The sequence below is a fragment of the Macrosteles quadrilineatus genome, unplaced genomic scaffold (assembly GCF_028750875.1).
Source record: "Macrosteles quadrilineatus isolate MER2022 unplaced genomic scaffold, UCM_ALF_1.0 Scaffold_13__1_contigs__length_4303367, whole genome shotgun sequence".
Classification (NCBI taxonomy): domain Eukaryota; kingdom Metazoa; phylum Arthropoda; class Insecta; order Hemiptera; family Cicadellidae; genus Macrosteles; species Macrosteles quadrilineatus.
The window spans coordinates 1,663,511-1,681,356 of record NW_026542606.1 but is presented as its reverse complement, the minus strand read 5'-3'; the positions used below and the strand labels follow the sequence as shown (position 1 = coordinate 1,681,356).

General features: G+C 33.8%; 1 protein-coding gene across 2 annotated transcripts in view; it reads left to right on the top strand.

The window, feature by feature from the left end:
* Positions 1–1,131: 1,131 nt before the first annotated feature.
* The window catches only part of LOC129004958 (uncharacterized), a 120,112-nt gene continuing 103,397 nt past the window's right edge, over positions 1,132–17,846 (top strand). For both annotated transcript variants that reach the window (XM_054433684.1, XM_054433686.1), the window contains exons 1-2: positions 1,132–1,243; positions 6,711–6,945. In XM_054433684.1, the coding sequence (XP_054289659.1) occupies positions 1,236–1,243; positions 6,711–6,945 (243 nt within the window). In that variant the 5' untranslated portion in view covers positions 1,132–1,235. The remainder of the gene's footprint in view (positions 1,244–6,710; positions 6,946–17,846) is intronic.

Below are 17,846 nucleotides of genomic sequence, written 5' to 3'. Positions count from 1 at the left end.
GCACTGTATAACAAAACAAGTTTAATGAAATGACTCCATTGATCATCATGACCTATAGGTACATATTAAAGGCTAAGTACTCGCTCACTTACTCACTCAGCACGAATGCTCCTACTTGTCATTTACCTAGCGAGTTTAATGTTGTACACTGATTATTCAGGCATAAACAGGATAACCCAATGGGTTTCTTCCTGATCTGACCTTAGGGCTCCGCTAGAGACCTTGACAAAGTTCCCATTACCGACGGTATTAAAATAATAACTAAATAAGAAGTGAAGAATCACTTTAGAATTTTGAAATCAGTTCACCACGATATTAACTAATTTAATAATGTATAGTTACATTACTAGAACTGAAATTGTATTTACGCCACACTACATTATTTTGACGAACTTCCCACGCAAGGATTTAGTCCAGAAAACAGCTGTTTGCCGCCAGCTTATTCAAATGGGGTTTCATTGCGTACTACTGTGCTGCAATGAGTTTTGCCGGACACTAATCAGCTGATTATACTGTATTTAGGTGGCAGTGAGTGGTTATAAACAAAAAAATAGGTTATGACTAGTGATTTTTAGTCCTTTAGTTGGTGGAAATATATAAGGATTTGTACGGATTTAGTAGTATGGCGTAAACTATCGTACGTAACTCGTCCAAAATGTGTGTACCGGACTCGTATGGTAATCCCGTACTCGACTTCGTCTCGCACGGGAACGACCACACTCGTCCGGTAAACACTTATTTTCAGGACTAGTAACGTAATATACTATTAAAACAATCCATCAAACGTAGATTATTTATCGTTAAAATAAATCTTCTAGTTTTATTATGTATGTAGTTCAATCATAAACAAATGCTTCCTAAAAACCTCTCTGCAATATAAAACAGATGATTGGAATGGGTATTTCAGTGTAGAAAAGGGTAAATGAGTGGGAGATTTACCATGATAGGGAAATCATATGTTGAATTCCAACCGCACAATTATTTTAGACAGACTATAATAGCTGTCATCGACCGTAAGCTCATCTATACCTCCCCTGAGTAAATACCGACTGCGACTCAAGTCACACAAAAAACACAAACACAAACCAAACCAAACCATGAAACGAAACCAACCAATCAACCATCCAAAATATTGTATAACATGGAAAGGATGCAGTTTTGCAGTTGCAGTTATGTAACATAAATAAATAGTCTGTATTATTGATGTGGTGCTCATCTGAGATTGCTTTACTACAATGTCTAAGTAAGTATTTGTATAATTATACAGTTTGATACAGGATTATAGGCTAGGCCTATATTAATTTAGTTGATAAGTTAGTTGATTGATTAAGTTTATCAACACACAGTTGTTGATCATAACTAAACTGATCCTGAAGTTTTGATTTTATTGTCATCTTTTTACATTAGCTTACATGTTCGAGTAAATATAATTCAGAAATACAGTTAAATATATTGGTAGGCCTACAGTTTCTTTTTGAGGATTAAAATGTCCATGATAATCCTAATATATTATTCATTTCGGTAACCGGACTTGAATTAGGGGTCGGGTCGGCAGATTTACTGTCATAACCTAACCTAACTAACCAAACTTGCTGATGATGAAAAAGTCGAATAAAGGTTAAATTCTGTTCATGAAATAAAATTATAAATGCCAAAAGTTCTACAGAAAAGATGTACAGTTAAGAAGAAATGGCATTCAAAGCAAAATCTTTGACATAAAGTTAAAAGTTACCGATAGGAATCGAACCAGCAACCTCTCGCATATCAGCCAAACACTCTATCCACACCACAAACACCGATGGCTGTATCGTTGTGGTATTTAATGGCGTTCCGGGCCTTCACAACCCGGTGACACCACTGTCGGACGCTTAAGTACTTAATCCACGTCCGATTACCGAACGCGTATCCTCAGTGTATTTATTTATAGTGTAGCGTCAATGCCTATTGCATGTAGGCCTACATGCTTAATGGAAAATAAGTTAAAGATTTTCATTTTCATAATAACATCCTTAATCAATCAATCAATTAAGTTTAAGATGGGGACGCCACTATGTGCATATTTTAACCCATATATGAGTGAAGGATGATTGGCGCATCTTATAATTGGTTTTGTTAGTGACTAAGGCCGACATATTCCTTAGACAGCTATTAATTAATAGCCCATACAGCACAGCTAATGGCAGCTAAGGGACCTTCAGTTTATAGTGGAATACAAACCACATTTTTGCCTTGGTATTAACAAATTGGTCTAATTATCAGGATAGTATTGCGGATAGTAGTAAAGTACTCACTAGTGCGGACGTTAATCCACTCCAGGGAGTATTGCATCCACAGTGCATGCCTATAAATATTCACAGTTCGTGACCTCCTAGTAGGTGGATTACAGGACGACGCCACCGTGAATATGTAACCAGCTAACGAAACAACCCTTACAATGCAAATTTTTCCGTGTGTGTTTGAATAAAGAGGGAAATGTTTATGCATTTACCTGATTAATTATTATAGGTATAAAACTTATAGAATATTTCATTTACAAGCCATGAAGTAACCTTCTGTCTGGCGCATTGATTTTCAAACACCAAAGGGCACTCACGGAAGTTACCTCCGGGAGTACAAAAAATATATTACACTATTATGCTGTATAACCTATAAAATAGATACCGGTACGGTAATGTTATAATAAACAATAAAAATACCCCCACCTCAGCAAACCTGCAGACTAAGCGATTCAACTTGTCTGATTACATTTTTACTGAAATATTTCCATAAATAAGACATATATTTATTCCCTATTTAAATAACATTAGATTTAACGAGTGCTTAGGTTTGCTGCTATGGGGAAGGTAAAAAGTGCTTTTGAACATATGTCAATAGTATAGGATGAAATAAATAAATTTGCCAAATTTTATCAATATATATCCATTAACAAGTAAACTACAACAATTTTCATTTTCTCCATAAGAATAACATGGGAATTTTAAATTACACTTTTTTAGTATTCTCTCCGTGACCGTTAGGCATACAACAGCGCTTCAATATACTAAATTATTTCTTTTTTAAAGCTCTACAAAACGGTTTAAATGTTTTTAGGGTAAAAAATGGGAAAACCACATTTTTACCCCATAAACCCCTGTTCCCATGGTCCGATTATGCTGGATCGCGAACTCGTTCCAATAAAGGTAGGTTTACACGTACCAAGTTTCATCAAAATCGGATAATTTTTGTCGAGTTATCGCGCTAACGGACACATATACAGGGTGTTCATTTGAAAACTTTCCATATCTGTTGTGTGCAAAGGTAAGGCTTTTAACACTTGTTTGTTCTCATTTCCCCCTAATTTGGACATGCCAAATCCAATAAAATTATTTTCAATTTCGAAAAATGCCCCAAAAGGGCCCAATTCGGGGGGTAGGGGTGCTTTTTGAGAAATTTTCAAATGTAAACATGGGTTGTGTGATACATCAATTTAAAGGTCTAATCACCCCTACTATTTTGGTGCAATAAAAATGTAATTATCTTTAACAGTATTTACAGGGTGGGTCAAAACGTTTTAAAAAAGGACTTTGAAGTTAAGTACCGTATTACCCGAACTACTGAACGGAACAGCGCCAAATTTCTTTCCAAGCTTATTCTTGATCTACTCTTTAAGATAACTTGTAATAAGGGCATTTTCCATGTTATTTTCTAGTAAAAAAAATCTGAAATTTGAAGAATAAAAGAAAGCTGAAAACTCAAAATTCTTAAATAGCAAGGTATAACAAATTTCATACCACGTGAAAGGTCCTTTTTTAACAAACATTTGACGTATTTAAGTTTTCTTTCTATCTCTTACCGTTTAAAAATTGCAGTAGAAAAACTGAATTTTCCATAGTAATATTGTAACTAGTTTTCTAATAAAACAGCCAAAATTCGTCTCTAGACACATTTAATGGTGCATTAACTGAAGGAAACAATTCATAATTATTGATACCGTGATTGACAAACAAGTCATTACGTTTTACTTTGTGAAAAACAAGTCTTATAGCTGATGAGGACAACCTACAAGTGGGCCGCTTTCTGTAGTAACTTACCATTGGCTAGTCAATGGTAGTACTAATTTCAAAAAGTACTATTTTCTGTAGTATCTAATCGAATATGGTGTGCACTTAAAAAAATAGACTTTATTTTTACTTATTGGACGGAACAAAAGTGTTTTAGGATAACTGCAAAGTGTTTAACAATAAATATCCAGGTAAGACCTTAAGTCATAAAGCTGTAAATGATTTAGTTAAGAAATTTCTGAGACTGGCTCAGTTACCAATGAGAAAAGAACAGGATGAAGGGTCCAAGATGAACTGACATAAGTAAAAGTAGTTGATCAATTTGTAATTAATCATAATACATCGTTGAACAAAGTGCAATGTGTTTTGTTAGAAAACTAGTTATTTAAATTTTACCATAGAAAATTCAGTTTTTCTACTGCAATTTTTAAACGGTAAGAGATAAAAGAAAACTTAAATACGTCAAATGTTTGTTAAAAAAGGACCTTTCACGTGGTATGAAATTTGTTATACCTTGCTATTTAAGAATTTTGAGTTTTCAACTTTCTTTTATTCTTCAAATTTCAGATTTTTTTTTTACTAGAAAATAACATGGAAAATGCCCTTATTACAAGTTATCTTAAAGAGTAGATCAAGAATAAGCTTTTAAAGAAATTTGGCGCTGTTCCGTTCAGTAGTTCGGGTAATACGGTACTTAACTTCAAAGTCCTTTTTTAAAACGTTTTGACCCACCCTGAAAATACGGTTCAAGATAATTACATTTTTATTGCACCAAAATAGTAGGGATGATTAGACCTTTAAATTGATGTATCACTCAACCCATGTTTACATTTGAAAATTTCTCAAAAAGCACCCCTAACTTACCCACCAAATTGGGCCCTTTTGGGGCATTTTTTGAAATTGAAAATAATTTTATTGGATTTGGCATGTCCAAATTAGGGGGAAATGAGAACAAACAAGTGTTAAAAGCCTTACCTTTGCACACAACAGATATGGAAAGTTTTCAAATAAACACCCTGTATATATATAACTAAAAAAAAAACTTATAAAAAAGAAAACTTATATATATAATTCATGCTTCATTCATGTTAGGGGCTATTAAGTCCCTATATGGGAAATTCGCTAAAAACACCTAAGTTATGGTCCAATGAAAAAAATCATTTGTGTCAAGGACAACTCATTCTGTCAAAGCTCTTAGAAAAAAATTGCATTAAGTTATTGTATAGCATAAAAACACCTAGATGGTTTTATGAAAAAAATCATTTTACAAGGACAACTTATTTTGTCAAAGCTCTTTAAAAAATTGCAATAGTGTGTAAACTAAAACAACTATGGTCTAATGAAAAAAATTAACTTTTGTTAAAAGGACTACAAATTTTGTCAAAGCTCTTTTTCTAAAAAAAAGTTCCCAAACAAGCACACCGCTAGGTCTTTCCACTAACTTAAATGTTGTTCCCTGTCCTTCCTTTCAACTCTAGCCAACGATCGCACAATTCGTCACAATTCTTCATCCATTTTATAATACCGCAAAATAAGATCAATCAAAAGGAAGTATAAGTTACGGAAATAGGCTCCGGGAAACCCGTTACATCACAGGGCGCTCACGGAAGCTACTTAAAGTAGTGACGCGAACCACTCCCCAATGTCGACTGACAACTGGGAATGCAGGGTTGCCAACCGTCCCGATTCTGCCGGGACAGTTTTGATTTTGGTTCCTTATGCCCGTATTTAAGCCTATGTTATCCGGGAGGGAGGGGGGCAATGTCCCTATTTTTTCCTGACCTAAGGTGGAAACCCTGTGGGAATGGGGTAAGAGTAGCTAAAACCGATTCCGTGAAAGAGGTGCGGCAGGCGACAGCTCTGCTGAATGCAAACTATGGTTTTTATAACAAAAAATGTAGTCACCTAGTGGCACAGAAAACATACTACTATAACCCAGAATGCCAACCGCATGGTAAAAAGCGTTAAGTACTTTGAGAGACCTTTGCACGCTGGTGGCGCTGCCTACGAATTGACAGGCAAAGCTCTTTCAAAGTACTTAACGCTTTTTACCATGCGGTTGGCATTCTGGGTTATAGTAGTATGTTTTCTGTGGTAGTGGTAACTTCCGTGATGCGCCCGATGGAAGGTTAAAAAGATTCTGTCCAGGCTGCAAGTAATTTTCATTAAAAATTAATAACTTAAAAATGTCAAATGTCATGTTTTAATGTTAAGAAGTGTGTTTCTTATGCAAAGTTATATTAAAATATAAAATTTGAAAAGACTAGCTAGTTACCGTACTTTATTCTATATTCTTATTCTGTGTATAGGCCTAGTTTATTAAAAAAAAAAAGTTTCATATGATTAAACTATAAGTTTACTTAGTCCTAACTTAAATTTTAACTTGCTGCGGGAATATTATCATGCTCAACCTTTTTATATCGGCATAACATTTATTGTGTAGCACTACACAGTTGTGTTTGGTTGGAAATTTTGAGCCTCATATAAGTTATTGGTTTTTACATACATTAAAAAACTGTTCATGCTATTCATAATTATATAGGCAATTTCATTAACACTACAGCGCTTTGGACTACAAACTCTGAAAGCAAGACAGATCTCATCTTTCACAATTTCAGTATTGATAGTATTTATAGCTTAAAGTAACTTTGGTTACCCAATTTGTTTTAGAGAACTGCTCATAGTCTTTGTCTACGATTGTGAGCGTTGTCAACGGGAAGAAGATGATCCACAAGATGCAGTTGTTTATTTCTATCCAAGTTGGGTCAGCGAACAGCAACGCCACGCTTTGTGTGGACAGCTTATTGGAGTTAGTCAGTGCCTAGGCTCTATGTTTTCATCACCTAACATTTTGGCCTTGCAAACTGGAAAGTTTGCAATAAAACCGATTGGAAGATTTATATTGGTAAGTTGTCTAAAACTCAATTGGCCTAAGTAGAAGTTAAACGTAAAATTTTTAGGGCAGACTACTACAAATTCTTTTGTCAGTAGGCTAGCTTTTTTAAATTCTAACTTGTTGACTAAAGGTTGGTGATAGGGCCTACTAACGATTGTTTTGTTATTATTTCAGTTGAGGAAAACTCAAACTCATCCAAGTTAAATATATTAATAGGCAAGCATGTTTCTTTAAAACCTTTTTTCTCAGCTTGTGTACATTGCAGGAAAATTCTACGCATACTGTTAGAAAGATATTTTCCTGTTGATGTGCAGAATCCCTTTATAAAGTAAAATAGGCTCAAAAATAAGCACATCGAATTCATTTAAAAATTAAAAAAATAACATGGGCCTTATGGGTTGCCATGTTGGTGACAAAATGACAACGAAATATAAATAAATAGAAAATCAAAACAAATGGAAGAAATTCAAATCACATGTTTTATTTAAAGCGTGGGGTGGAAATAAAGAAGTCGGTAGATTGTATATTTTTGGTTGAGTCTTTGACCACTGGACGACCTCTAGTATTTATTATTAAGACCCCCCATACACGGGCAAACATGTTCGCGAGCATGTTCGTGACGGTGTTGGCGGCGAACATGCTCGCCCGTGTGAGGGGTCTGCGAGCCTTCGTACCGGCGCGCATGTTGGGCTCGGCGCTCGGCTCGTCGAATTGTCACAGCACAAGAGAAGCAAGAGTAGTGTGTGGTGGCGGCAAGCAAGTTCGCAAGCATGCTCGACTGTCTGTTGGAAACGCCGAGCATGTTTGCGAGCGTGTCCGCCAACAGAATCGCGAACATGCTCGTCCGTGTATGTAACACTTTACTCTGGAGCTTATGAGTACAGTGCAACCTATATAGGCCTAACTCAATATAAACAGCTAATTAATTTATTCAACATACCTGGTAGCCTAAACAAACCCCTTGACATAAAGACGCTTTTACACAAAACTTTAAATTCAATAGGGGCAATAATAATAAATAACAATACAGTGTACCGGTAGTCCTGATTATCCGAACTTCAGTTATCCAGAAGTCGCTTAAAAATCCAAAATCAAAAAAGTAATTCTTTGATTTTTTTTACAAGGAAGCATATTTTAAATTTTAAAATGTAGAACAGTGAGAAAGTGTGTTACAGCATGTACGGTACTAAAAGTTACACTTTACTTTTCAAATCCTATAGTAAAGACAGTGTTGTGAACAAAACAAAGCAATGTTATCCTATACTCTAATACGAGCAATGTTTGCTTGTATGTATGCTTGCTTGCTTGCTTGCTTGCAGAAAGATCTCGAAAACAGCTCCGACGATTTTCTTCAAAACTTGTAAATAGTTTATTTTTGGCCTAAAAACGAGCTTCATGCAGTTAGAACTCCCAACAAAAATCTAATTACGAAGAAAAACGAAACTGAAAGTTACATTTTTTTAACATTAGTCTTATGGTTTGCTAAGTAACCATGTTGGTTGAATTAAATAACAAGGAAAAAGTAAACAAAAGACTTGAAGTTGTAGCACGTGTTCATAATAAGCCAACTACCCACAGTATACTAGCAAATTACAAATACAGTACAAAAGGGAAAGCATCACTTGCTACTATTGAGCAAAGATTATACTGAAGATTGCTCGATACATTGTAGGCATTGTAAGCAGTACGAAATATGGGATCTGTTTACGATCTGCAATCCTAAAATGCTATAGGAAGGGAAGGTTTGGAAACAGGTCTGTGACGTAGGAAGTGGTGAAGGAAGTAGTAAAGGAAAGTTGTCCGGAGTGTTGGATCTGTTTATGACAATTAGATTAATGTATTTGCAATCAAAAAATGCTATGGGAAGGGAGGGAAACTGGTCCGTGACGTAGGAAGTGATAAAGGAAAAAGTAAAGGCGAGTAGTCCGGAGTGTGGGAACTGTTTATGACGATTAGATTAAGGTATATACAATCCTAAAATGCTATGGGAAGGGAGGGAAACAGAGCTCCGCGACGTAGGAAGTGGTGAAGGAAGTAGTCAAAGTGAGCTGTCTGGAGTGTGGGAACTGTTAATGACGATTAGATTATGGTATTTTCAATCCTAAAATGCTATGGGAAGGGAGGAAAGCAGGTCCGCGACGTAGGAAGTGGTGAAGGAAGTAGTCAAGACGAGTCGTTTGGAGTGTGTTTGGACTGTGTTTGGAGAGAAACAGGTTCGTGACGTAGGAAGTGGTGAAGGGAGTAGTCAAGGCGAGCTGTCTGGAGTGTGGGAACTGTTTATGACGATTATATTAAGTTATTTGCAATCCTAAAATGCTATGGGAAGGGAGGGAAACAGGTCCGCCAAGTAGGAAGTGGTGAAGGAAGTAGTCAAAGCGTGCTGTCTGGAGTGTGGGAACTTTTTATGACGATTAGATTAAGGTATCTGCAATCCTAAAATGCTATGGGGAGGGAAGAAAACAGGTGTGCGACGTAGGAAGTGCTGAAGGAAGTAAAGGTGATCTAGCCGGAGTGTGGTAACTGTTTATGACGATTAGATTAAGGTATTTCCAATCCTAAAATGTTATGGGAAGGGAGAAAAACAGGCTCACGACGTAGGATGTGGTGAAGGAAGTAGTCAAGCCGAGCTGTCTGGAGTGTGGGAACTGTTTATGACTATTAGATTAAGGTATCTGCTATTTTTTAATGAAATGGGAAGGGAGGAAAACAGGTCCGCTTCGTAGGAAGTGATGAAGGAAGTAGTAAGGCTAGCAGTGCTGAGTGTGGGAAATGTCTGTGGCAATTACATTAATGTATCTACAATCCTAACATGCAATGGGAAGGGAGGGAAACAGGTCCACGACGTAGGGAGTGCTGAAGGAAGTAGTAAAGGCGAGCAGTGTGGAGTTTGGGAATGGATTTATGTATCTGCAATACTAAGACTGCTTTCAGAGCAAACTAATGATTTTCCCGAGCAAAGCTCGGTCCCCAGGTACTACAGAATAAAAAGAGAAGGAACAGTAAATATGTATATTACAGCATGTACGGTACTAAAACCTAACAGTACAGTACTTTTCAAAGATAAACAGTGTACTGCAATGAACAAAAAATGCTATAAAGTACTTAAGTTCTTAACTTAACTTTAGTTTGTTTGAATTATTCTGTTAATTGACGACAGTTTGAGATCTCTCTTTAGAAGAATGATCAAGCCAACGCCTCAGAAACAATGTAGGCCTATCAGCTCTGGTTTTTTTTTTGTCTTAAGACTGCAGTGTTACATGTCATTTATAGCCTATGCACTTGATTCATTTTAGTTTACCTATATAATTTTACTTCTTTGATTGTACCAAAATTTGCCATATAGCCTATTTAAATAAATTGTCAGTAAATGTTAAGCAAATTTATATTACCCTTTAATCACCCGCTCAGAAACCGTCATCACATAAAAAAAATATATATACAGGGTGTTTTTTTAAAAACTTGCATCTTTATTTATGTAAAAACCGCAATAGATAGAAATATGCAGTTTGCGGGAATCATCTATTGACGTAGGGGGCCCAATTGTTTTGAATTCAACGTTACATTCACATTCCCCCCCTTCTTTGAAAAAAACACCCTGTATATATATATATATATTTATAAATAACTTCTATATAGGTTATATAGGTACACAGAGTGTCCCATAAGTACACAAATTTCAGGAATACATTAAATGGGTCAAAATAAAACAAATAGCTTATTCCCTATAGGGGAAATTCGCTAAAATGAAGGATAACAATTTGAAAAACATTTGGTTAACAAGATGTCTGCCATTTTGTTTTTTTCAATTTTAAATTTAGGCCTATATCTTAAAAAACATTTAAGATATCTTCATGAAATTTAGTATGGGATTTAAAAAATCCAAAAACCCATATGCTGATATGTTACAAAAATCTATATAATTAATACGCCAACACGAAATTTTTCCTTTGAACTAACTCCTCCACGGGCAAAAACTTGAAAACAGGACAATTGCTGTCCCCAGCATTTGAAAAAAATTATACTTACCTACATTAATAAATCTTATATTTTTTGAAAGTTTGGTCTTTGTAGTTCATAAATATAATGTTTTTAAGTCTGAAATTAATTTATATAATTAATTATTACTAGAAGAGAAATTTGGGGACAGGTTTTTGTGTAATGTGGGTCACACACAAAATCCTAAGTTTTGACACAGTTAGCTTGAAAGAATTATGGTAATTATGATTCCATTAGCTTTTTAGGTTACCAAATAACAGTCAAGTGTGAAAAATATAATAGTTTATGAATATATTTGATGTTAAAAGCTCAAATAAAACTGTAATAAATTTGTGGACATGATTTCAGGATCTCTCTTTTTCCTTTATCCAACACACAATACTTATTATAGGTTGTTTTTTTGGTTTTTTCAAATAATGTACTTATAAGTACAATTTCCAATTATAAAACGACCATTTGAATTAGTGGTTTTTATTATATGGCAACAAAAACTTTGTGACCCACCATTACAAGAGTGACCCAAATTACAGCTAATGTAGGTCACGTGACTGACATTACATGTAATGCAGGTAACGTGACTGACATTACACATTGCCTCAAATGCATCACGTGACTGACATTACATGTAATGCAGGTAACGTGACTGACATAACACATTGCCTCAAATGCATCAATAATGGAGATCGTAAGCATTATAAAACTGTTATGTTTTATTTTTAAAATAGATAATAAAATTGAAAGAAAAATTACAGGCAAACTCTTGCAATCTGAAAATAAACAGTTTATCTTCTTTGAGAAATGACATTTCTTTTATTAAAAATGAAAAATTATTTTCTACAATTAATTAACTATGAAGTATCTAGTTTAATACTCATTATTTATTTAATATCAAGCAAAACCAATTTCTTTAGAATGAAAAGGGTAAATAATTTAATTACATGGTATACAAAACAAGAAATTAAAATTTATTGTACTTACTATGAACAAATATCATTATTTTACCATCTTCCCATACGGGAAAACAATTTTATGACCAGTACTGACCAGGATGTGGAAAAAGTATACCCCCGCTGCAGCAAACCTGCCGACTAAGCGAATTTCCATTTGTTTGAATTGATTTTCAGTTAAATATATTTTAATAACATTAGGTTTAACGAGTACCTAGGTTTGCTGCTACAAGGAAACTAATAAAGTGTGTTTTTGAGTAAAATATTGATAGCTTAGTACAAAATAAATAAATTTGCCAAGTTTGATCAAAATATATCCATAAACAAGCAAACTACAACATTTGACAATATTCTCCATAAGAATAACATGGGAATTTTAAATTTACAATTTTTTAAATTTTCTCCGTTACTAATAATCGAACAAAAATACTTTTATATACTTAATTATTTGTTTTTTTAAGCTCTTTAAAAAGGTCTAAAGAGAAATAGGGAAATTTTGTGTTTTGAGGGTCAAAAGTGAGAAAACCCAATTTTTACCCCATAAAACCCCCCGTAAAGCCCCGTTCTCATGGTCCGATCATGCTGGTTCGCGAACTCATTCAAGTTTATCCCGCTTTACACCTTTAAACCAAATTTCATCAAAATCGCACAAAAATTACTCAAGTTATCGCGTTCACGGACGTATATATATATATATATATATATATATATAAGTCTATATATATATATATATATACATATATAAAAATTTGAACGCATGGTGTTTTTGGCCTCCGGGGACATCAAAATGAAAAAGTAAATCAGTCCCGGGTCTAGGTCTTACCGTGCGACCTACGGTAATAGCTACTTCCCTATAGGGAAATTCGCTAATATGGAAATTACAAATAATACTATGATCAATAATTGCATATACCAAAAAGTCAAAGTAAACAGTCTTTGTGCAATAAACACATTAACATTACAAATAAATGAGTATATTTAGACATTGAGTATAAACAGAAAAGTGAATTAAGTAAACTTAAAATACAATTAATTATCTAAATCATGAAATATTTAGTATAATACTCAATATTTATATACTATCAAGACAAATCAATTTCTTCAGGCTGAAAATGATAAATACTTTTCAGACTAAATACACAAAGACAAATTAAAATTTATTGTACTTCCTATAAACAAATATCAGTATTTTACTATTATTCCATACAGTAAAAACAATTGTATGACCAGTACTGACCAGGATGTGGACAAATTATATGGAAATTATAAATCATATTACTATGATCAAATTGCATATACCAAAAAGTCAAAGTAAACCGTCTTTGTGCATTAAACACATTAACATTGCAAATAAATAAGTACATTCAGACATAGAGTACAAACAGAAAACTGAATTCAGTAAACCTAAACAATGAATAATTGAAATCATGAAATATGCAGTTAAATACTCAAAATTTATATAATATCAAGATAATAGGTTTTTAATAACTATGAACAAATATCAGTATTTTACTATTATTCCTTACGGGAAAACAGTTTTAGGATCAGTACCGGCCAGGATGTGGAAAAATTATATGCAAATTACAAATCATATTACTACAATCAAATTGCATACCAAAAAGTCTTTTTTTTTTAGAATAAACACATTATCATTGCAAATAAATAAAGTACATTTAGACATAGAGTACTATAACAGAAAACTGAATTAAGTAAACCTAAAATCAGTGTACAACAGAGAAATGTACGGTAACTATACTAACTTATGATCAAATTGCACTTAGAACAAAAGTTCAAAGTAAAAAGGTAACACATATGTGGTAACACATTGTCATTGCAAATTAATAAGTGCAGTTAAACATGAGTACATAAAGAAAATAACACACTAAATGTGTAAGCTTAAACTTAAATAAGTGAACCTAAATGCATGGTAAATGCTCATAGTCATAGGATTTCAATCATAAATCAAGTCATAATTATTTATGACCAATGACATCCTTTGATGAAACCGGGTTGATGGTCTTCAATAAATTATGAAATGTTTCATAAATTATGAAATATTTTATAACCTCTATTGCTCTGATGCTCAACAACAGACCACATTTATGTGATAAGATAGATAATATCAAAGTATTGGGAGTATAATAAAGAATGTTACATCCTGTTCATTGATTTTGTAAAAGCTTTTGATATCATAATAAGACCCACACTCTGGGAAACAATGCAGAAAATTGGCATACCCGACAAACAGATAGATTTGACTGAGATGTGTGTGTTGAATATTCCAGAATCAAAAGAGGACGTAGGTAAGGTCACTGAGATTAAAGGAAGCAAATAAGATTGGCCTTAAAATTAGAAATTATAGGTATTGAAATTGGGCTACTTTTTCAAAATTATAATTATTGATCCTCAAAGGTTGCCTCTTTAAATTTGGGTACTTCCGACTGTAAGGTATTATGACTTCTTAACTGAATTTTTTGAGATCTTTAATTGGAATAGAAATGAGACCAATTGCAGCAACTAACTGTAAAAAAAATAAATTATAATTTATAAAACTATAATTCAACCAGTCCTTTATAACTCAGAAACCTGGAAATTGGCAAAAATCATAAAAACAAATTTTTTAGAACAAAATTTGGATTTGAGTGGCCAAGGAGGTAAGGTCAAATTAGTGTCCATAAAGAGAAATTAATACTAAAAAAGCATTTCTTATATTTTCCTAAGGTAAGCCAATTATACTGCTTTTGTAATTTAAATTAGTTGATGGTAACTGAGTCTGAGACGTTAACTGGAAATTGAAATGAAACCATTCTATCATTTTTATAGTTAAAGGTTGGAGAGGGCAATTTTTTTTGAATTTGGTCGTAGTCTATAATACACTTGTCATTAGGCACTGCCCATTTGAATGTCAAGTTGTTACCCATGTTTCTGGCACAGTGTACTTGCAGGCCATCTTCAGTGACGTTTTCCACCACACAAACATAGTATTGATCGCTCCTCCTTCCTTTAAATTTAACAAGCAGCCAATCATTTTCTTTAGGGTCATTAAAAACTGGCATCATATCCTGTTGTGGGTCTACAGTTGTCAACACCTGATTTTCACCTTTGTTTTGCTTTTTACCTTTTGAAGTTTTACCTGGAAAAATCTGTTAAGGAAAATGTAAAGATAGGTTTTAAAACTTGTTAGTTGAAAAATGTAAAAAATTATATGCTGATAAAATAGTTTGGGCAAAAACAATACAGTAGTATGTTCTTTACATTTAAGAAATTGCCATTTTATTTTAATTGATTTTCTTCTAGATAATGTTATGAACTCTGTCTGTAGTAATGTTAAAATGTGAATCCATATTTAACAGTGGGTAGCGCATATAAACTGAAATAGACAAATTAGATTGTATACATTGAATCATGATTTATCCTAATATTTACTGTCTGACATTGTTACAATACAGTATATGCAATTAATTTTATATTAAGTAATTAAATAAGTTTGAAAAGGATACTGGGTTTTTCAGTTTTAAATGAGTGTGTCTCCTGTTGAAGTCCGTGGTGCTGACAACAGCTGTCATATTTGCAGGAAAAGCAAGACAGTTCTCTCAAATGGATCAGGTTGTCATGTTTTGAGGACCAAGTCACTTGATGGACTTTAGAACAAGATGGGATTGCTTCCAAAGATAAAGATTTAAGATTTTCTTTTTCATTTAAAATTTCTTCTGACTTAATTTCGATTATATCAATTTTTTTGGTTGCTTCTCTGACTTCTGTTATGAATGTTTCCACGTCAAAAATGTCACTGCCATTCTTTACTCGAAGATCAGCTGACCTCTTCACTGTCCCACCTACGCCATCTGATGCCCCTTTTCCGTGGCCACTGATGGAAAAATTCCATGTCAGGTGCTTTAGGTTCGGCAGGTAGTCTTTAACTTTTGTTATAAAGTACATGTTGAATCTGTTTTTATATTGGGAGGAAGGCCCATCAGACTGCAGATGTAAGATTTCTAATTCTTGTAATTGGTCAAATATTGGTCTCAAATGAGCCCATACGGCGTATGCTCTGTGGTCAGTGTTGGTTGATACTGTACATATTGACTTTACACAATCCTTCCTGTATATGACAACAGTGTGGAGAGACAACTGATTTTTTGAACCACCAAAGTGCATGCTCTGTGGTTCAGTGTAGCCCTTGCAAACGTAATTTTCGGAGAAGTCCATGTGGACTAGGGCCTCTTTTTCTTTCAGGTTCTCTTTTAAAGCTTTTAATTCTGAGAATTGGTGCTTGATTTTAAACACGTGTTCTCTGTACAATAGCATTTTTCTATAGAATATTTCAAGAAAATCTTTCTTAGAGCAAGTCTGCTTAGCTTTTGTGACAACTTTTATAGTTTTGCCATCAGCAATGGTTTTGTTCGATTTCAACCACTGAAAGTAAGTTACGACTTCATCATTCATGACTTCATCCGCTTAATTTAATTTATTCCAAGGATGGCCTTTAATTTGTCATCACACCTTTGGCACTTGTTAACCATACATGTTTTTGAATTGCTCTTACAAACAGATCTTTCTACCAATTCCCCTAATTTGAGATTGGTAACTTTTAAAGTAATGACTTTATCCATCATTAACTTGACGTTACTGCAAATGATGCAAGCGCATGTATTTCTATGTTCTAGTTTTGAAGGTACTACCCAAAAGGGCTTTAACCTACGGAAGGTGTCGACACTCTTTATTTTGTGGGTCGGGTGTTCTTTATTGAACTTTTGTAGTAGTTCATTGTAGGTGCCCATTAGAAGTCTTTTTTGTTTTCTTATTTTGTTGTTTGATTTGAAGTCCTTTTTACCAGGTAACATTTTAGATACATTGTCTTGTAGATAAAACTTTTTTACCATATGAACAGTTATGCTACTCAGTCTTCTAGCAGAAGGTTTCCGCTCAGTCTTTTGGTAAGCTTTTTTGTATCCTTTATATGTAATTAAATTTGAAGCGCCAATTTAAACATGAACGCTTAGGTATTGTCTGTCCAGGGCTTTTGATTGTGTTGACCATCAACTTTTAATCTACAAACTAAAAAACATTGGTATAAGAGAAAAGGTCTTAGGTCTTCTCTCAAACTACTTACTAAATAGAAAACAGCGCACAGTAGTTTACAAACAAAACAAACGGTTTCCGTCTAGATGGGATAGGGTCCATTATGGTGTACCTCAAGGTTCTATTATGGGACCATTGCTATTTCTGATTTTCATTAATGACCTTGATTCTAATATAAGTGGTAGTTTATTTTTGTATGCTGATGATACTAATGTCGTGGTAAAAAACAATGATTTTCAGCAATTAGAAAAATCAATTAAAACAACTGTGGATGAACTAAAAAAATGGTTTTTCAAAAATGGTAATGAATGATTCTAAAACCCACTTAATGCACTTTAAAATTAGAAATGGTGAGAAAAACAAGTTGGAGAATTTATCTTGTGGAGAGCTAAAATCAGTCAATACCCACAAGGTTCTAGGAATACACTTTGATTATAAACTAAAATGGGAAAATCATATTCAATATCTGTCCAAAAAGTTGAATTCGTTTAGGTTTGCACTCAGTGTAATTAGTAATACAACATCAATGGATGTATGTAAAATGGTATACCACGCCTACATCGAATCAATAATTAGGTATGGAATAGTACTTTGGGGATGTCAGCCCCAAACTAAAATCCTTTTTAACGCTCAAAAATCAATAGTGAGGACTATGGCTCGAGTTAAAAGAAGAAAAAGCTGCAGATCTTTATTTAAAGATATTGGTATCTTAACACTTACAAATCTTTACATAGTTGAAATTGTTTAAAATTTTTGATGACTGTAAATTCAACCATACCTATCCAACACGACATCAGAACAAATTGAAATTTCCTCGGCATAGGCTTTCATTCTATGAAAACTCTCCAAAATACATGGCAGTAAAAGTTTATAATAAATTGTACA